General features: G+C 51.0%; 1 protein-coding gene and 1 pseudogene across 2 annotated transcripts; one reads left to right on the forward strand and one right to left on the reverse strand.

Moving 5' to 3' along the window:
• The first annotated feature begins 1,787 nt into the window (after positions 1–1,787).
• On the forward strand, positions 1,788–18,222 carry LOC311216139 (olfactory receptor 14C36-like; annotated as a pseudogene). Its single transcript has 2 exons — positions 1,788–1,947; positions 17,609–18,222. The product of its transcript is annotated as an olfactory receptor 14C36-like (transcript).
• On the reverse strand, positions 5,953–6,888 carry LOC311216593 (olfactory receptor 14C36-like; the record flags this gene model as incomplete). The annotated part of the gene is made up of 1 exon (XM_084298126.1): positions 5,953–6,888. The coding sequence occupies one exon, from the start codon at positions 6,886–6,888 to the stop codon at positions 5,953–5,955; it is 936 nt and encodes a 311-aa protein (XP_084154252.1).
• Positions 18,223–19,342: the final 1,120 nt, after the last annotated feature.

Consider the following 19,342-nt stretch of genomic DNA (forward strand, 5'->3'; position numbering starts at 1 on the left):
CTGAAACTCACTGCCACTGAGGCCTGTGAAGAGACATCTTGATAATGAGCACAAGGTTCTCATTATCTCTGTGCATGCACCCATGAACGAGGCAGGGGTCGTACCATTCTCCTGCACTTGGCAATGCACATCCCCATCTCCTACTGCCCCACGAAGAACCCTGAGCAATGTGGGAAGAGAAAGGATCTCCTTCCTAGGGAACATGGGCCTTGTGCTTGGTGACACACGTCCAGTTTTCCTACACATCAGTGTCATCTTCACATTGCCTTTGTCTCCATGTCCTCACTGCCTCCAGTGTCCTGCTCTAACGAGCTCCAAGGGAGGCTGTGTCAGTGCTGGCCCTCAGGGGGACACTGCAGGAAACTTGCCTCTGACTTGGACTTCTGCAGAGATGTCTTCAATTGTGTCTGAGTGCCTGAGGTTCGTGGGCTCATCAGCAAAGCCCGCAGAGGGGTGATTGCAGTGCCTTGGGCTGGTGCTGTGCTGCTGAGCTGGGCCAGGCTTGTGGGACAGAGAGAGCTCGTGGCAAGAGGGCCGTGGTGCAGAGAGACAGCTGTGCCCAGGAGCAGCTCCTCTGCACAGCGCAGCAGGGCTGGGGGCTCTGACCGCAGGCACCCAGGCAGAAAGAGATTCCAGGCAGCCTGGAGGCTGTGGGCAGAGGAGAGCTCAGTGCAGGAGAAACCTTCACAGCTCTGCCCAGGGTAAGTCTCTGGCTGCAGGATGGTGCAGGGCAGGTTCCTGGAAGCGGCTGCTGGATTCGGGATGTCTCTGCATGTCCAGGAGCTGCCAGGATTCCTCTCGTGGCTTCTGCGTGTGGAGAAGGTGCTGCAGGGCAGCTGCAGGGGTGCCCAGGGCTGTGGTGCAGAGCAGGGTCCCTGCTGTGCCCCAGGGGCTGTGTGCTGGGGCAGGGCCTCTGCCGCCTGCCAGGCTCAGCACTCAGCCTTCCCGGGGAGCTGCCCAGGGGCTGCGGGGAGAAGCTGTGGGTGGAAGGAGCCCCCCCAGCAGGCCAGGGCAGGGCAGGGTCCTGCTGCTGCCCACAGCGTGCTGCCTGGGGCAGGCTGCTCACAGCCCCACACCTCCCCAGGGCACTGCATTGCAGAACTGCCCAGCAAGAGCTACCTGAAAGCAGTGCACTTTTTAGAATCTGCTTCATTTTTCTGCCCATGTGCTGAGACAGAAGGATGGTCATGGAGTTGGAACATCTGTAGTAGAGACTAAGGCTCCTTGAGCATTGCTGTTGCTCTGAGGCACCTCACACACCTCACCATAGAGATGGTACCAACACCACCTTTGTTGTGTCTTAGGGAATTATTTGACCTTCTCATGCCCGTGACCTGTGGACTTCACAGATCACTCCAGGTTCCCTTTTACCTGTTGCTGTATCCTAGGACTGACTGCTACAGAGCCCACAGCACAGCTCCCTGCTTCTTGTGGCACCCTCAGAACACCAACCAGAGAAAAGACAAGGAGTGACAGAAAGATCTTCCTGAAAGGAATGAGGTAGTACGTTGTATGTGTGGTGTTTGTTGAGACATGCAATGGATTTTGGTCAGAGAAGTCCTTAAACATTGCAAAGTCTTTGCTTCTTTTAGACAGACTACCTTGGCCAGAGGCAAGAAATGCCCAACATCAGCTCTGTGAGCGAGTTCCTCCTGCTGGCATTCGCAGACACGCACGAGCTGCAGCTCCTGCACTTCGTGCTCTTCCTGGGCATCTACCTGGCTGCCCTCCTGGGCAACGGCCTCATCCTCAGCGCCGTAGCCTGCCACCACCACCTCCACACCCCCATGTACTTCTTCCTCCTCAACCTCGCCCTCCTCGACGTGGGCTGCGTCTCCACCACTCTGCCCAAAGCCATGGCCAATGCCCTCTGGGACACCAGGGCCATCTCCTATCAAGGCTGTGCTGCTCAGGTCTTTATGTTTGTCTTCTTGATGTCAGCAGAGTATTTCCTTCTCACCATCATGGCCTACGACCGCTTCATTGCCACCCGCAAGCCCCTGCACTACGGGAGCCTCGTGGGCAGCAGAGCTTGTGCCCAGATGGCAGCAGCTGCCTGGGTCTGTGGCTGTCTCCACGCTGTGCTGCACATTGCCAATACATTTTCCCTGCCTCTCTGCTATGGCAATTCCCTCAACCAGTTCTTCTGTGAAATCCCCCACATCCTCAAGCTCTCCTGCTCAGACTCCTACCTCAGGGAAGTTCAACTTACTACAGTTACTGCTTTTCTATTGTTGGGGTGTTTTGCTTTCATTGTGGTGTCCTATGTGGAGATCTTCAGGGCAGTGCTGAGGATGCCCTCTAAGCAGGGCCGGCACAAAGCCTTTTCCACGTGCCTCCCTCACCTGGCCGTGGTCTCCCTCTTTCTCAGCACAGTTATCTTTGCCCACCTGAAGCCCCCCTTGATTTCTTCCCCTTCCCTGGATCTTGTTCTGGCGTTTCTGTACTTGGTGGCTCCTCCAGTAGTGAACCCCTTCATCTACAGCATGAGGAGCAAGGAGATCAAGGTCGCCATGTGGAAAGTGATGACTGGGTGTTTTTCTTAAGCAATATATTGCCTGCCTTCTTTGGTAAATCACTCATAATGTTATTCATGATAAGCGAAGCCCGTGAGTCTTGTGCTGTTGGTTTTTTTTTGGTTTGTTTTTTGTTTTTTGTTTTTTCCAATTTTATTTTATCAAATGTTGTCCACAAAGAAATATAATTCTTCATTTTGCTTCTGTATTTAAACCAATTAAACTGCCTTTTTGTCTTATGTCTTTCCTCTGAGGTCTTTTCTGTGGCTGCAGATGCAGTGCCCATGTGCAGGGGTGCAGAGGAAAAGAGTCACGGCCCAGTAGTCCAGCCCTAGAGCACCAGGACTTGGGGCATGCAGAGCTGCTCTCCTGCCACTGCCACCCTCTCCTGCTGAGCCCTGCTGGCAGTGTAAGGCCTGGCTGCTGCTGGAGCTTGGTCCAGTGCTGCTGTGTGGCCATGCTGGGACTGCAGGCCAAAGAGCAAGAGCTGAATGCAGCTCTGTGATGTGCTTCCTAGAGCCTCCGGGGTCCCTGTGCCCATTCATCATGCTGTGGGGCATCTCAGAGGAGGGCAATGCACTGCAATGCTGAGGTGTCTCCCAGCCTCTGCCAGTGGCTGCAGGAGCCAGAGGGACCCTGCAAGTGCTGCAGTGCACTGCCTGTGTTTGTGTGCAAGGCAGAGACTCGTGTCTCTGAACCCAGTGTGTATGAGCAGTGCACGGGGCCAGTTCAGATGCTGGCACCTCACAGACCCCCGACATTTCTCTGTACAGAACTCCAGTAATTACCCCCAGCGTTCCCATGAGATTTCTGTCACCCTCCTTGTACAGGTTCATTGCAAATGCCTCTCTCTGACTTAACACATTACCCTGCTCTTTGGACTGGTGGTGACTGCAAACTGCTGTCTGTTGGTGACAGCCTTCACTAAGGGCAGATCGTGCCTGACAAACCCGGTGGCCTTCTATGATGGGCACTGATGGAGAGAGGAAAAGCAAGGTTCACATCATGAACATTGACTTGTGCAAATCATGTGACACCGTGCCACGCGATATCCTTGTCTCTCAATTGGAGAGACATGGATGTGATGGATGGATCACCTGGTGGGTGAGAAATTGGCTGGATGGTCACCCACAAGGAGCTGGAGTCTACAGCTCAATGTCCAAGTGGAAATCAGTAAAGAGTGCTGTTCCTCAGGGGTCAGTATTGGGACCAGCACTGTTTCACACTTTGTCAGTGACGTGGACAGTGTGACTGAGTGCAATCTCAGTGAGTGTGCTGATGACACCAAGCTGGGTGGTGCAGTCGATACACTGGAGGGAAGGGATGATATGCAGATGGACCCAGACAGGCTTGAGAGATATTCCTGTGTGAACCTGATGAGGTTCACAAAGGCTAAATGCAAGGTTCTGCAGCTGGATTGGGGCATTCCCAAGCACAAATACTAGCTGGGTGGAGCAGCCAATGGATAGGGAGCAGCTCTGAGGAGAAGGACCTGGAGTGCTGGTGGATGAGAAGCTCAACCTGGGCTGGAAATGGGAGTTTGCAGCCCAGAAAGAAAACTGTATTCTGGGCTGCATCAAAGAAGTTTGACCCAAAGCTTGAGAGAGGTGTTTCTCTCCCTCAGCTCTGCTCTTGGGAGACCACTTTTACTGCATTCAGCTCTGGGGTCCCAAACTCAAGAAGGACATGGAAGTATTAGAAGGAGTCTAGAAGAGGCCAAAAACAGGATAAAGAGGCTGTGGCACCTTTTCCATGAAGACTGGCTGAGAAAGCTGGTTCTCTTCAGCCTGGAGAGACCCTATAGCAGCCTTCCAGTACCTAAAGGGGGCCTTTAGGTAATGCTTTAAAACTAAGAGAGGGTACTTTAAAATTAATTATAAGGAAGACACTCTTTCCTTTGGGGGTAGTGGTCAATGGAACAGGTTGCCCAGAGAAGTTGTGTCAACCCATCCCTAGCCCCTTCGTGGCCAGAAGCCTCCCGTGCCAAACCACGATGGACACACCCCCTGCAAAGTTGCTGTTTAACCTCATCTTTCCTGCATGGGGCCTCCTCTGTACCACAGAGCCCAGTCCCAGGTCCCACTTTGCCACAAGCACTCTGCAAGGTCGCTACAGGGCCTAACTCTACCATGTCCTGCCCTGGCTCTGCCATTCCGCTGGGCAGGGGAGAGGGTGACAACAGCAAAGGGATGCGTTTGGGTGTGGAATGTGGGGCCTGGCAGAGACAAAGAGTCAAGGGAGAGGACAGGGTGAGGCAGCAAAGGCAACACAAGCTGTGGAGTTGTTGAGGGGCCACATTTGTGCCAGGAGCCTGGATGGGCAGCAGCTGACAGGAGGCGAGGGTGATACTGTAAAAGCCACTCAAAGTAACTCTCTAAGACTCAAATAGGAGTTTTAGAAAGCAGGCATTCTATTATTGAGATGCTGGATGCACAGGAGATCACTGACCTGGTGTGCTTACAGAACTGTAAGCCCTCCCTCTCTGGGATGGGGGAGAGAAACGGGAAAGTGAAGCCTGTGAGTTGAGATAAAGACAGTTTATTAAGACAGAAAAATAATAATAACAATTACAATAATAACAATAATGATGATAATAGTACTACTACTAATAATGTGTACAAACAAGTGATGCACAATGCAATTGCTCACCACCCGCTGAACAATGCCCAGACTAACCCCGAGCAGTCCAGCCCTCCTCCCCATGGCTAGCCACCCCTATCTATTGTTTAGCATGACGTCAGATGGTATGGAATATCCCTTTGGCCAGTTTGGGTCACCTGTCCTGGGTCTGTCCCCTCCCAGCTCCCACTGCACCCCCAGCCTGCCCGTTGGCAGGACAGAGTGAGAAGCTGAGACGTCCTTGGCTTGGAGTAAGCACTGCTCTGCAACAATTAAACATCAGCGTCTTACCAGCACTCTTCTCATCCTAAGCCAAACCATAGCATTCTACAAGGTACTAGGAAGAAAATTACCTCTGTCCTAACTGAAACCAGGACATATATCCACCCTTTATACCACATAATTTATGTTATGCTAACATTACACTCCCTACCAGACCACGTTCTGCTGCTGGCCATGGCCATGGCTCCAGGGAAGCAGCAGCCCCGACCCGAAGGCAGCAGAGAGGCAGAGCCCAACGGGCAGTGAGGGGCAGCCCCGAGGGCCACCGGGGCTGCTCCTGCATGTGGTAGCTTGAGCCCCTCCAGAGGAGATCAGAAGAGAGGGATGCTGACACCAATGAATTTCTGATGGCTTCATTATTGTTTTTATTTGCACTGGAGGACTAGTACTACAGGTAGATTAGATGATTTGGTCAAAGTAAAGAAATTAATTAACAGGCAGGATGCTAAGAATAATATTAGTGAAATAATGATAAAAATGAAATGACACGAATAACAATAATTTGAAATAATTATGATTATATATTATAACTATATTATTGATGCTTAAGAAGCATGTATAGGAACAGTCTCCTCACTCCATACTTTAGGTCCTTGTTTCTCAAGCTGTAGATGAGGGGGTTCAGTGCTGGAGGTACCACTGAGTACAGAAATGCCAGCACCAGGTCCAGGGATGGGGAGAAGACAGAGGGGGGCTTCAGGTAAGCAAACATGCCAGTGCTAACCATCAGGGAGACCACAGCCAGGTGAGGGAGGCACGTGGAAAAGGCTTTGTTCTTGCTCTGCTCAGAGGGCATCCTCAGCACTGCCCTGAAGATCTGTACATAGGACAACACAATGAAAACAAAACAACCAAAGCCTAAAAAAACACTAAACACAAGAGACAAAACTTCCCTGAGGTAGGCATCTGAGCAGGAGAGCTTGAGGATCTGGGGGATTTCACAGAAGAACTGGTCCACAGCATTGCCGTGGCAGAGGGGCATGGAAAATGTGTTGGCCGTGTGCAGGACAGCATTGAGAAAGCCACTGCCCCAGGCAGCTGCTGCCATCTGGGCACAAGCTCTGCTGCCCAGGAGGCTCCCATAGTGCAGGGGCTTGCAGATGGCAACATAGCGGTCATAGGCCATGATGGTGAGAAGGGAATATTCTGCTCCAACCAGGAAAACTAAAAGGAAGACCTGTGCAGCACAGCCTTGATAGGAGATGGCCCTGGTGTCCAACAGAGAATTGGCCATGGCTTTGGGCAGAGTGGTGGAGATGCAGCCTAGGTCAAGGAGGGCGAGGTTGAGGAGGAAGAAGTACATGGGGGTGTGGAGGCGGTGGTCGCAGGCTATGGCGCTGAGGATGAGGCCATTGCCCAGGAGGGCAGCCAGGTAGATGCCCAGGAAGAGCGCAAAGTGCAGGAGCTGCAGCTCGCGCGTGTCTGCGAATGCCAGCAGGAGGAACTCGCTCACAGAGCTGATGTTGGGCATTTTCTGACATTCTCTGTTGGAGAGAAAAAGGTAGAACAAAGTTAGAACTGATTTGGATGAGGAAAACCTATTACAAGTCTTACAGAACCCCCAAACAGAGCCTCTGTCTTTGCAGCAGAACCTTTCTGCAGCTCTCCTGCTTGAGCTGTGGCTGGTGCTGGCTGAGTGGCATGGGGAGCAGGGGCTGCTGTGGGCTGCAGAGGAGTCCTACCTGCAGCAGGAGGGAATCAGGAACGTGGGGGAAACTCAAGTTCAGTCCACTTGTCAGGTCAATGAGTTTGCAGCATTTTCTTGCAAACAACGCATCTGAATGCAGAGCAGAGCTGCATTTAGAGCAGTGTTTTACTTGCTTTAATGTTATTCGGTTGCCCCTGTAATGCTTAGGTGAATTATTGGATAGTTGAACTCTGTGACTTTTCATGCGTGCTCCTGGTGAAATCTTGCGGATGCCAGGAGGCAAAAGGACTGTCCCTTGGTGAAGACTGAGCAGAGCAGATCTGAACAGAAGTGAGCTTGGGCACGAGAAGAAACTGGAGACAGCTGAGAGCAGAGAAGCCCGACTCAAAAGGCAGATGGACAGAATCCTCACCTTATTTCTGGGTGTGTGATCAGGATCTCAGCTCTTCCCTCCTAGATAGGAGTGCAGAAGCCTCAAACCAGCTTCCCACAGATAGCCATCCAGCAGCACGGACATGGCCTTAGCAAGGAGGTGTCTTCTCCTTCAGGCACCTGGATAACACAACGATGCCACGAGAGAGCTGCATCCTGCGGAAGAGCAGCCTGCAGCCCAGGAGGATGCCCCACAGACAGAGCTGGATATTCGCAAGCTGGAGTGTCCCATATCCCAGCTGCACCCCTGTAGGGTCTGGAGGACGCTTGACCACACCTGTCTTATCTGATCAGGGATAGCAAGGTAATGACACTCCAAGGGGCTTCTGCCAGACTTCCTCACCTCGCACTGCAACCCAGCAGGACTCTCAAAGCCTACTGCATTGCCCACTGCCCTCCCAGAAACAACACCCAGCAGGAGACCCTCCCAGGACCTGCTGCATGGCCCTGCAGCCAGGCACTTACCTTGTCAAGGGCTGTGCCGGTTTCTCCTGCAGGCAGCTCTCAGCATCCTCCCACTGCCAACTGCCTCCAAGCCCTCTCTCCTTCTCTCCTCTCTGTGTGCCAGCTGCAGTCAGAGCCCCCAGCCCTGCTGCGTTGTGCAGAGGAGCTGCTCCTGGGCACAGCTGTCTCTCTGCTTCATGGGACTTTCTCAAATGTGTTTTATCTATCCCACAAGACCAACCCAGCTCAATAACAGCGGCCCAGCCCAAGGCATTGGAATCACCCCTCTGGGGGCTTTGCTGATGAGCCCACAAGGAGTCAATTAGGCTCTGGTGCTTTAATGATTAGCTGTCTCCTCAAAAACTTCAGTGGCAGAGACAATAGCCATAGCCATGGACCCAAATATCTCATATCGCAGCTCTGTAGGAAGCTTCCCTGGTTCCTTGTGAGAAGGCACCACTGCTCGTATGGCATCCCTGTGGTGGAAACCTCTCCTGAAGTAGGCATCCCAACCCAGCAGGCTCCTTGCGGCCTCTCAGCCAACCAGACACAAGTCACCTCAGCAGCAGCTTCCAAGCCAGGGGCCTGCTGCTGGCCTTGCAGCTTCTTGGCTAGACACAGCCAAGCCTTGTGCCTGCTGCTGCCCAGTCATGGACTCAAGCAGAAGGGACAGGACAACCCATCTGGGGGCCTTCTTTCTGTCTGGGTCCTCCTGGGTCTGGAGGCAGAGGGGATCCCCCAGTCAGCATGCCAAGCAGGTGCCTTGTGCTGGCCTAGCAGGGCCACTGGCAGATGTCAGCCCAAAAGTGCAGCTCCCAGGGAGAAGTCAAGGGTGACCTGCCACCTCCAGACGGAAGTGACCTCACAGTCCCTTTGCGTGACACGTTCCTGCTGCTGCCCTATCAAGTGCAGAGACAGAAGTGACCTCACAGTCCCTGCCACAGTCACATTCCTCCTGCTGGGCCATGAGATGCTGAGGCAGAGCTGATCTAATCACAGCATTCCCACCCATCTCCTCCTTGCGGCCCACAAGCTGATCAGATCAGGGTGAGCAAAAGACTCAAGATAAAGGGAAGCGACTATAGGCTGTGTTTTGGCTTGAAGGGATACTTTGAGGTCAGGCATAAGAGTAGTGGATTCCTGTCAGGGTATGGAGTAGCATTTAGGTTTGGGGATTAATGACACTGGCTAAAATAGGGGAATGGCTTTACATGACTGTTTTAAGCCATCATTACAGCAGAATCAACATTGCCTGAATGTTCGAACCTCACAGAAATCATTAATTTCTGTTGGCCAAACTCCTCTTCCCTCCCTCAAATCTCACATCTCTCCTGGCCAGGCTTCTCCTGACTTCCCCATATCAGTCATCTTCTTAGGGACAGCTTTCTGATGGCTTTCATGATCTCAGAGTATCTGTCTCATATCTGTTGGCTACTCCTTTCTAGAGATTGACATGGCACCTAAGTCAGGATGGAAAAGAACACAAAGGCTGTAGCTGAACCCTGCACAATACGCCCAGCATCTCTTGTACCACCCCAAAATTTTGTTTCCTGCCTCCAACTTTTGGATATGGAATGGCTTCTGTGCACCCAGGCTATCTTTTCCAAACCCTCATGCATGGTTCAGTTTGCCCCAAGCGTCTTGGAGGCAGTGGCCCTCTCTGTGTAGAAAACTGAAAGCAGTCCTAAAGTATGACTTCAGGCAAAAGCTGACACCTCTGACATGACAACCCCTATCCAAGACCTCTTCCACTATGGGGCCTACCAGGTACTTAGAAAGAGCTGATCTCAGAAACTGCATCCACAGCAAGTGCCTTCTGCTGCCCTACCATGGACACTGGCAGATGTGAGCCTAAAGGCACAGATCCCAGCCAGGAGTCAAGGGTGACCTGTCAGCTACTTCAGAGAGAGCTCACCTCACAGGCCATTTAACAGCCATTTGCTTCCTGCTGGACTTAGTGTTTCTGAGGCACCACTGAGCTTATAATACCACACCTACAAAACACCCCCTTTTTGGGCCAGGAGCTGCCCAGGTGGAAGTGATCTGGTTGTGATCCTCCAAGCTCATGGCACACCTGCTGGGCTCCCAGCCTCTCTGACACACAGGAGCCAGTTCTGTGCCAGTCCTGTGAGGTGTTAGGGCAGGAAGGACCTTGCAGGCAATGTTCCAGCCCCATGCCTGTTGGTGGTATCTCAGCTCCTAGTGCACAGTGGAGATCACACTCACATCCAGAAGTTGTGTGCCTGAAGCCAGCCTACAAGACACTCACGGGAAGCATCCTTGCAGCCCCAGCCCCAGCTGGCGGTACTGCTCTGCAGAGCGAGGGGGCTGTAGTGCCTGGGGCACGGGGGCACTCTGCAGGGCTGTGCTGGGCAGGTTGGGAGGCAGATCCAGCTCATGGGATCACTGCCATTGCCCCAGGGCTGCAAGGTATCACTCGCCAGGTTCCTTTGGTGAGATTTTTGTGTGTTCTGGGGCTGCAGAGCTCTCCTCTGCCTGCTCACAGCAGACTGAGCACTTGAGCTCTGGTCAGTCCACCTTGGAGGGGATCCCCCCTTAGGAGGGAAGTGCTGCAGTGGAGGCCAGCTGTGCCACTGCCGTGCCCACTGCCTGTCCCTGCCTGCAGTCCCAGCACAGCCCCACAGCAGCACTGGCACCAAGTGAGAGGAGCAGCCGGGCCTGACCCCACCAGCAGGGCTCAGCAGGGCAGGGCGGCAGTGGCAAGAGATCAGCTCTGCATGCCCCAAGTGCTGGTGCTCCTTGGCCGTGCTGCTGGGATGGGACTCTTCCTCTGCACCCCTGAGCACAGGCACTGCCCCTGCAGAGCCAGGCCTGGTCTCAGAGGAAGGCTTCTCTCTGTAGATGTCAGAGAGTGATTTTTTAAAGTGTGATTTGTGCTGTTGGACTGTGGTTATCAAGCATGTTGTGCTTTATCCTGGCAGACAACTCAGCACCACGTAGCTCATCCTCACCCCCGAAATGATCTTGTGTTGAGATAAGGATGGTTTGATTGCAAAGGAAAGGAAGAGATGTTGCTGCTGCTGCTGCTGCTGATGATGATAATGTAGTTTAGTAAATCAAGCGTTGCACAGTGCAATTGCTCACCACACACTGACCGATACCCAGCCTGTCCCCAGGCAGGGGTCCCCCTGAACCTGGCCAGCCTGCCTCAGGATCTCCTGTGTAGGTCCTTTCACCTTACTTTATTTTACGTCAAAATCAGCGGTAGTGGGACTTCATTCAGGCCACAGACGTCCACCATTATCTTCCACTCCCCATTAGAATTTTGCACTGTTCATATGGGACTATTAAAGGGTGAGAGAGCTTTGCTGATCACTCCTTGGCTCTCCAGTCAATGAACCAGGTCATGCAGGGGAATCAGGGAGCCTCTGTCAGTGCAATACTGCCTCAGGTGCACTGTTGTGGTAGCGATTGGCACCTGCTGCTCATTGGCCATCAGCACCTCCAGAGCAGAAGGGTCCTGTGAGAGAGTGGGCAAGGTAGACAACTGTTTAAAGGTAAGCCTTTGGATCTTTGAAGTACCCTTTCCTGAAGGAGTCTATACTAAGGGTTCACAGAGCTTCTGGGCCAGTCTCAATGGGTTGCTTTTGCCACTCTTTCCCATTAGACTCACATCAGCCTCCAATACAGTTGACTACTGGGATTCTCCCATCATTCCAGAAATACAATTGGGTTCTGGCCCTTTTAGCTCAATGGCATTACACTACACTGTGCATTGGTGTCCTTTAAAACCTAACACCTGCTGTGGGTCTGATGTGCCAAGCGAGTAATCCTCAAAGTCCAATACACCCAGTTGCCTCCTTCCTCCCCCCGGTTGGAGGTAGAACCCCTCTAGTCCCGCTCATAGTATTCATTACTCTGTTTGGAGGACTGCCCACTAGAAACAGGAGCAGCAATTTTCTCAGACAAACCACTTTTTGTGAATGTTTTTCCTTGCGCTTCATGTATCCATGCCTCTAGGATGGAGGTAGATTTTCCATCCCATTTACTCATGGCTTCTCCGTGATCACACAGTTAAAACCACAGAGCTGCACGTGGTATGTACCCACTATATCACCTTTCTTGAGTAGAGGGACACTTACACCTGAGAGCTGAGGTATTGGTTCGTACAGGTAGGGAGGAAGATGTATTCTCTTGTAGTTCTTGGACCTACTCAGACAGTTTCTCCATAGACGAGACACAGGTTCGTAGGGAAGAAGAGAGACTTTCTTTGTAATGCCATAGCTGGCTAGCCGATTCATCCACCATGGGTTCCTCTTGGACTTTCCTGGTCATTACTGCCAACGAATTGGCATATGATTATGGTGCGCTCTGTACAAACTTCTGTCACATGGGTCATGTGCAGTTGACTTTATCTGGATCTTTGGACAGCTGTTAGTTTCTAGGTTTCTACAAATCGCCTTCAGCATGGGTAATTCCCTTAGGTACAGGATACCCCTGTGCATGGTGGTCCACTTGCCTGGTTGACATAGAAGGTCTTCCTTCAAGGAATACCTTTCTTTCAGGCCTGAGAGGATTAAGTTCCTTGTGCCCTTTTCCACTGGCTTTCTCAATCACCTCTCACCTACAGGAGGATCCCAGCTGCTTGGCTTCCCTGCCCTCTAAATCCAGACTGTTAGCCCCCTTCTCTCAGCACTGGAGCAGCCAGCTGACAATGTGCTCACCGAGATGATGGCTAAAATATTTTCCCATGTCTCGTAGCTTACACTGGGATAGGGATCACATGGTTTCTGATGCTTATATGACCTCTTCTTCTTCGTCATCCTGCCTCCATGATGGACCAACTTAGGAGAAACCTGCCTCTTCTACTTCCTCCTCCTTTCTTGTCTGGGTGCCTGAGTTTCTTTCCTTTCTAAAGAAAAACTGACTTTTACACCCATTGTTTTCTCTTGCATAAAGAGGCAACCAATACTGGCACAGGCTGGTTCTCTGGCCCAGCCATGGGGCCCATTGCAGGTGCTGGAGTGGCTGCAGGGCCCATCACTGGAGTTGTTCTGGCTGCAGGGCCTTTTGGATGTGTTGGAGTGGCTGCAGGGCCTATCGCAGGTTTGGGAGTAGCTATAGGGCCTGTCACGAGTGTCAATTTAACTTTGGGCCCACCTCTAGGAGCTGGAGTGCCTGCAGGGCCTGTTGCAGGGTTTGGAGTGGCTTTGGACAGGCTATATGCCTGTCCTGGAGGAGAAGGGGGATGTGCAGGAGAAAGAGAGAGGGAAGAAGTGGTGAAAAGCATCCCCCACTGTCCATCCCAGTTCCACACACCCTGCATAGGTTTACTCCCCAAGGACAAAAGGCAAAGAGTTTAAAAGAGTGTAATTCTAAATAATTTCTATGAGATGAAGAGATGGTTCCTGAGGTATGGAGGAGCAATTATTTTATCCTGTCATAAGTCAGCGTTATCCAATACAGCAAAACAGTAACCTTAAACCAGCCCCCAGAACGGATAAAGAGCACACCATGGATGACAATTAGTAATGTGCTGTACAACACAATTCTGAAAACAAGCACCACAGACCCCAGATCAAAAATATCAATGCTGTGATCAGCAACTGTTAAACTGATCTAATGCTTATAACAATTTACTTTTAAAATGCTGTGGTCAGCTCTGTCATCTCAACCTTTGTGCTCCATGCTAGGCACCAAAAAGCCTTGCTGTGGTTTGACCCAGCAGGCAGCTCAGAACTGTACAGATATTCATCCAATGGACTGCAGGAGAGAAGAGGGAGAAAAAAAAAAGTAAAAGTTTATGAGTTGATATAAAAGCAGATTAATAGGACACAAAGGAAATAATAATAACGACAATAGCAATAAATTGTTGTTATTATATATTTCACTATAATAATAATAATAATATTAATAATAATAATAATAATAATTATTATTATTATTATAGACACAGATATAATTATTATTATGGCCTGGCACATCAGACCCACAAAATATACCAGGCTCTAGTAGACACCAGTGCACAGAGTACCCTAATGCCATCAAGCTAGAAAGAGGTAGAACCCACCTGTATTTCTGGAGTGACAGCAGGATCCCAAGCGTTAACTGTACTGGAGGCTGAAGTGAGTCTAACTGGGAAGGAATGACAAAAGCACCCCTTTGGGACTGGCCCGGAGGCTATGTGCATCCTCAGCATAGACTGCTTCAGGAGAGGGAATTCAGAGTTCCAAGACGGCACCACCTGTGGGGCTTTGGCAGAGCTGCCTTGGAGACAAAGGACATGAACCAGTTGTCTACCTTGCTTGGCCTTCCACAGAACCCTTCTGTTGGGGGTTTGCTGAGGGTTGAAGAACAGCAGGTGCCAATGGCTACCATGGTGGTGCACCTGAGGCAGTGTCACGCTAACCGAGAGTCCCTGATTGCCATCCATGAGTTGGGTCATCAACTGGAGAGCCAAGGTGTAGATGTAGAGCTTGGGAGCGTGCTTTAGTGATGGACTTGTCAGCACTAAGGTAAAGTTGCCTGACCTGGGTGACACGTCCCAGAGTAGTGTCAGGCACAATGCAATTCTTTTTGCCTTCTGCATCTACAACACAGGAAGTAGGACTTTGCCCTACTCTATTGACTAGGCAGGTCTTTTCACATTACTCAGTTTAGGTTTGTGTGGCTGGAGGGGGACAATTTCCCAAAAGAGTCCAAGATCATGGGTACAGCTACAGCCACAGGAAGATTTTTTTTTTTTTTCACTTTTCACCTTGAGTTTTCCACAGAAGACCAAAGAGACACCCTGGATGTCCAGTTGTTTACAATATTCATTTTAAATTTCTCAGGATCCAACGGTCATTTCAAATTAATTTTATTTTATTTTATTTTATTTTATTTTATTTTATTTTATTTTATTTTATTTTATTTTATTTTATTTTATTTTATTTTATTTTATTTTTTATTTTTTCCCTGATTATCTTAAAAAGTTTTCCATGTGCTGAACTGTGCTACAGTTACAGGGACAAAGACTACTGCTGGCAGTGGAGGTGTCAGACCTCGGGAGGTTTTTCTTCCCGATCAAGGCCTCCAAAGAAGTCACCCTGGATCAATAGTAATTGGAGAATGATGCTCAAAACTGAAATACAGCAAAATTCAGCCTTTAAAACAAAAAAAAAGTTTTGTATTAGCTGTTTTTTTGAAATCTTCTTCCTTAACTACTTCATGTAAGCTCTGCCATTAGCTGTACAAGTCTTGAAGTCATGAAGAAAACTATGGAAGAGATGTCAGGAGTTTCTGCATTTTAATGAGTACCATGGTGTATTTTGGTCTGATGCTATGACGCTCAGGTACTGAGAGGAGAATCATGCAACTGCTAGAGAAAGTGAAGTCAGGAGGAAAAGTTGAAGTGATTTGGAGTATTAATGGGCCCACTGAGGGCTGTTACTAATGAAGCCTCCCCAGGGCCTTGTTAGGGCAGATAATTGGAGGCCATGGTTACAGACAGGCAAAGCACTGTGCTGAAAAAAGTCTTGTATTCTTCTGACGAAGCAGAAGAGCCAAGGCCTCATCCCTGGAAGTGGGAGGGGAGATCCTGCACCCCCATGTCTGTGTCAGGGCTCTTGCTGGGGTCCGTGGGATGTGGTGGGCAGTGTAATGCCATGAGAAGAACAGTGGTATGACATCTCTGAGGTGCTGTACAACGTTGTAATGAATCAATGAGGCCCCATCACAATGAGTATAACATATCTCCTCCTAAGCTCTAGCCAAAGGGACAGCTATGGCTGTTGTCTCTGTTACTCAGGCTTATGAGGACACTGCTTCTCATTAAAACACCAGGACCTCATTGCCTCCTTGCCGCCACCCATGAACCAGGCAGGGCTCGTACCATTCTCCTCACTTGGCCATGCACATCCCCATCGCCTACTGACCAGGAAGCGTCCTGTGGAAGGTGTGAAGGGAAAGGATCTTCCTTCCCAGAGGACAGGGGTCAAGGCCTGGCCCTTGTGCTTGCTGACACACATCCAGTTTGTCTATACCTCAGTGTCACCTTCACACAGCCTTTGTCTCCTTGTCCTCACTGCCTCCAGGGTTCTGCTCTAACGAGCTCCAAGGGAGGCTGTGTCAGTGCTGGCCCTCAGGGGGACACTGTACGAAACTTGCCTCTGACTTGGACTTCTGGAGAGATGTCTTCAATTGTCTCTGAGTGCCTGAGGTTCGTGGGCTCATCAGCAAAGCCCCCAGAGGGGTGATTGCAGTGCCTTGGGCTGGTGCTGTGCTGCTGAGCTGGGCCAGGCTTGTGGGACAGAGAGATCTCGTGGCAAGAGGGCCGTGGTGCAGAGAGACAGCTGTGCCCAGGAGCAGCTCCTCTGCACAGTGCAGCAGGACTGGGGGCTCTGACCGCAGTGGGCACACAGAGAGGAGAGAAGGAGAGAGGGCTTGGAGGCAGCTGGGTGTGGGAGGATGCTGAGAGCTGCCTGCAGGAGAAAACTGCACAGCCCTTGACAAGGTAAGGGTCTGGCTGCAGGGCCATGCAGCTGCAGGTCCTGGAAGGGTCTCCTCTTGCTGAGTCTTGTTTCTGGGAGGGCAGTGGGTAATGCAGTAGGCTTTGAGAGTCCTGCTGGGTTGCAGTGCGAGGTGAGGAAGTCTGGCAGAAACCTCTTGTATAGCCATAGGCCAGGTCTCCCTGGTCTGCCCAGAACACCCTGCTCGAGCAGGCCATGTCAGGCTCTCTGTCAGCTGCCTCATAGTTCTTGCAGCCATGGAAAAGAAGACAAGCTCACAAGCTCTGTCTGGCTTTCTGTGGCCCTCCTCCCTCAGCAGCCTTCTCCAGTGTCTTCTCCAGTTTTTCAGAGAAACAGTCTAATGGGATGGTCCTGCAACTCACATAAGGGTGACACAGGGCAGCTAAGAACAGGACTGGTGGGCAAAGCTGCTCTGCTTGATCTTCACCAAGGGACACTCCCACAGGGTATCAAGAGGAATGCACAGGAAATGTGAGGACTTTCAGCAACCCAATTCCTATCCTAAGCTTTGCCAGGCCTACTGGGATAGAATAAAGCAAACAAAATACCTACAGCTCAGCTCAGTACTCAGATGAGTTGTTTGCAACAACTAACAAGAAGAAGGCACTTGAGGTTCCCTCATGTTCCTGCTTCCCTCCTGCTGCACAGGAGGAAGGAATGCTAGGGAGCCCACAACTACCCATTCTTCCAGTGTCACTCTCAGCTAGCACCAGCTACAGCTCAAGCATGAGAGCTGCAGAAAATGTCTTCACATACTGAGGCTTGGTCTGGGGTGTACTCTAAGGCTTGCAATAGTTCTTCCACAAAGAAGTGTTTTATAACTTTTTCTACCATTTTCTCTCAAATAGGCAGCCGTGTTCAATGTCAGAAAATGCCCAACATCAGATCTGTGAGCGAGTTCCTCCTGCTGGCATTTGCAGACATGCGTGAGCTGCAACTCCTGCACTTCGCGCTCTTCCTGGGCATCTACCTGGCTGCCCTCCTGGGAAACGGCCTCATCCTCAGCGCCATAGCCTGCCACCACCGCCTCCACACCCCCATGTACTTCTTCCTGCTCAACCTTGCCCTCCTCGACGTGGGCTGCATCTCCACCACTCTACCCAAAGCCATGGCCAATGCCCTCTGGGACAACAGGGCCATCTCCTATCAAGGCTGTGCTGCTCAAGTTCTCTTTTTTGTCTTCTTCTTTGGTTCAGAGTATTCAATTCTAATGATCATGGCCTACGACCGCTACATTGCCATCTGCAAGCCCCTGCACTATGGAAGCCTCCTGAGCAGCAGAGCTTGTGCCCAGATGGCAGCAGCTGCCTGGGGCAGTGGCTTTCTCCATGCTGTCTTGCACACGGCCAACACATTTTCCCTGCCCCTCTGCCAAGGCAACTCTGTAGACCAATTCTTTTGTCAAATTCCACAAATCGTGAAGCTCTCCTGTTCAGATGCCTACCTCAAGGAAGTTGAGCTACTTGTGTTCAGTTTTTCTTTTGTATTTGGTTGTTTTGTTTTCATTGTGTTGTCCTATGTGCAGATCTTCAGGGCAGTGCTGAGGATGCCCTCTGAGCAGGGCCGACACAAAGCCTTTTCCACGTGCCTCCCTCACCTGGCCGTGGTCTCTCTGTTTGTCAGTACAGACATGTTTGCCTACCTGAAGCCCCCCTCCCTCTCTTCCCCATCCCTGGACCTTTTGGTGGCAGTTCTGTACTCAGTGGTGCCTCCAGCAGTGAATCCCCTCATCTACAGCATGAGGAACCAGGATCTCAAGGATGCCTTGAGGAGACTGATGACTAGAGATGTTTCAAAATCAAAAAAATAGCCCATTTTCTTCTGCATATGACCCAGAATGCATTGCACAGATACACACATAGGGAGATGAACACGAGTGAGCACAAATGCCATCAGCCATTCCTACAAGTCTCATGAAGGCCAGTGGGGCAGACAGTGTCACGAGATTAATTAACATGCCTTGGGAAGTCACCTTTATCCAGCTCTGAGATGTGCTTGCTTGAAGCAAGGTCCCTGTGACCATTCATCATGCCGTGGGGCATCTCAGAGAAGGGCAGAGCAAGGCAAAGCACTGCAGGGCTGAGGTGCCCCACAGCCTCTGGCAGTGGCTGCAGGAGCCAGAGGGACACTGCAGGCACTGCAGTGCACTGTGCATGGTGTGCAAGGCAGAGACTCGTGTCTCTCAACAGCCCCGTGTGTATGAGGAGCGTGGGAGGCCAGCTCAGATGTGGACACCTCACAGAGCGCTGCCGTTGCCCTGTGTGACTCCAGAACCAACCCCCAGTGTCCCTGTGAGATTTCCGTAACCCCCCTCTCACAGGCTCATTACAGATGCCCCTCTCTGCTATGTCACACTACCCTGCCTTTCTGGACCAGGCCATCAAGCATTTGGATCAGAGAGATTTCTGGGGACTTGGAAAAAGCAGACAGCAAACTTGTCTTCAGGAAGGACAAGAAAAAGGACTGGGAGATTTGCAGTTGTCACCTCTGCCCATGGGAACGTGATGGGGAAAGTCCTGCCGCAGGTGAAGCAGTAGGGGAGGGCAGAGAAGGGAATGTGGTGAACCTGGATTTGGCAAGGCCTTTGCCATAGTCTCCTGGAGTCTCCCTTTAGCCACATTGCTGATATTCACACTGAAGAAGGGGATGAAGTTGGGGGGGGGAGAAGTTGGCTGGACATTAGTGATACCAAGTCTTCCTGCCAGCTAGTTACCAGCAGCACCCTTCAGTCATGGGCACTTGGGCCAACACTGTTGACCCTCTTTTTTATCTCCCTTTATGATGGCATGGAGCACATTTCCCAGTCTTGATCTCTTCAACGTGAGTTATTCTTTAAATCAATGACTACTTCCCTTGGAGTTCTGCTTGAAGAGTGGGAGGTGGAGGAAGAAGAAAAAAAAAAAGTAAAAAAAAAAAAAAAAGTTGGGAAA

This window comes from Netta rufina (assembly GCF_964035555.1).
Source record: "Netta rufina genome assembly, chromosome: 18".
Classification (NCBI taxonomy): Eukaryota; Metazoa; Chordata; class Aves; order Anseriformes; family Anatidae; genus Netta; species Netta rufina.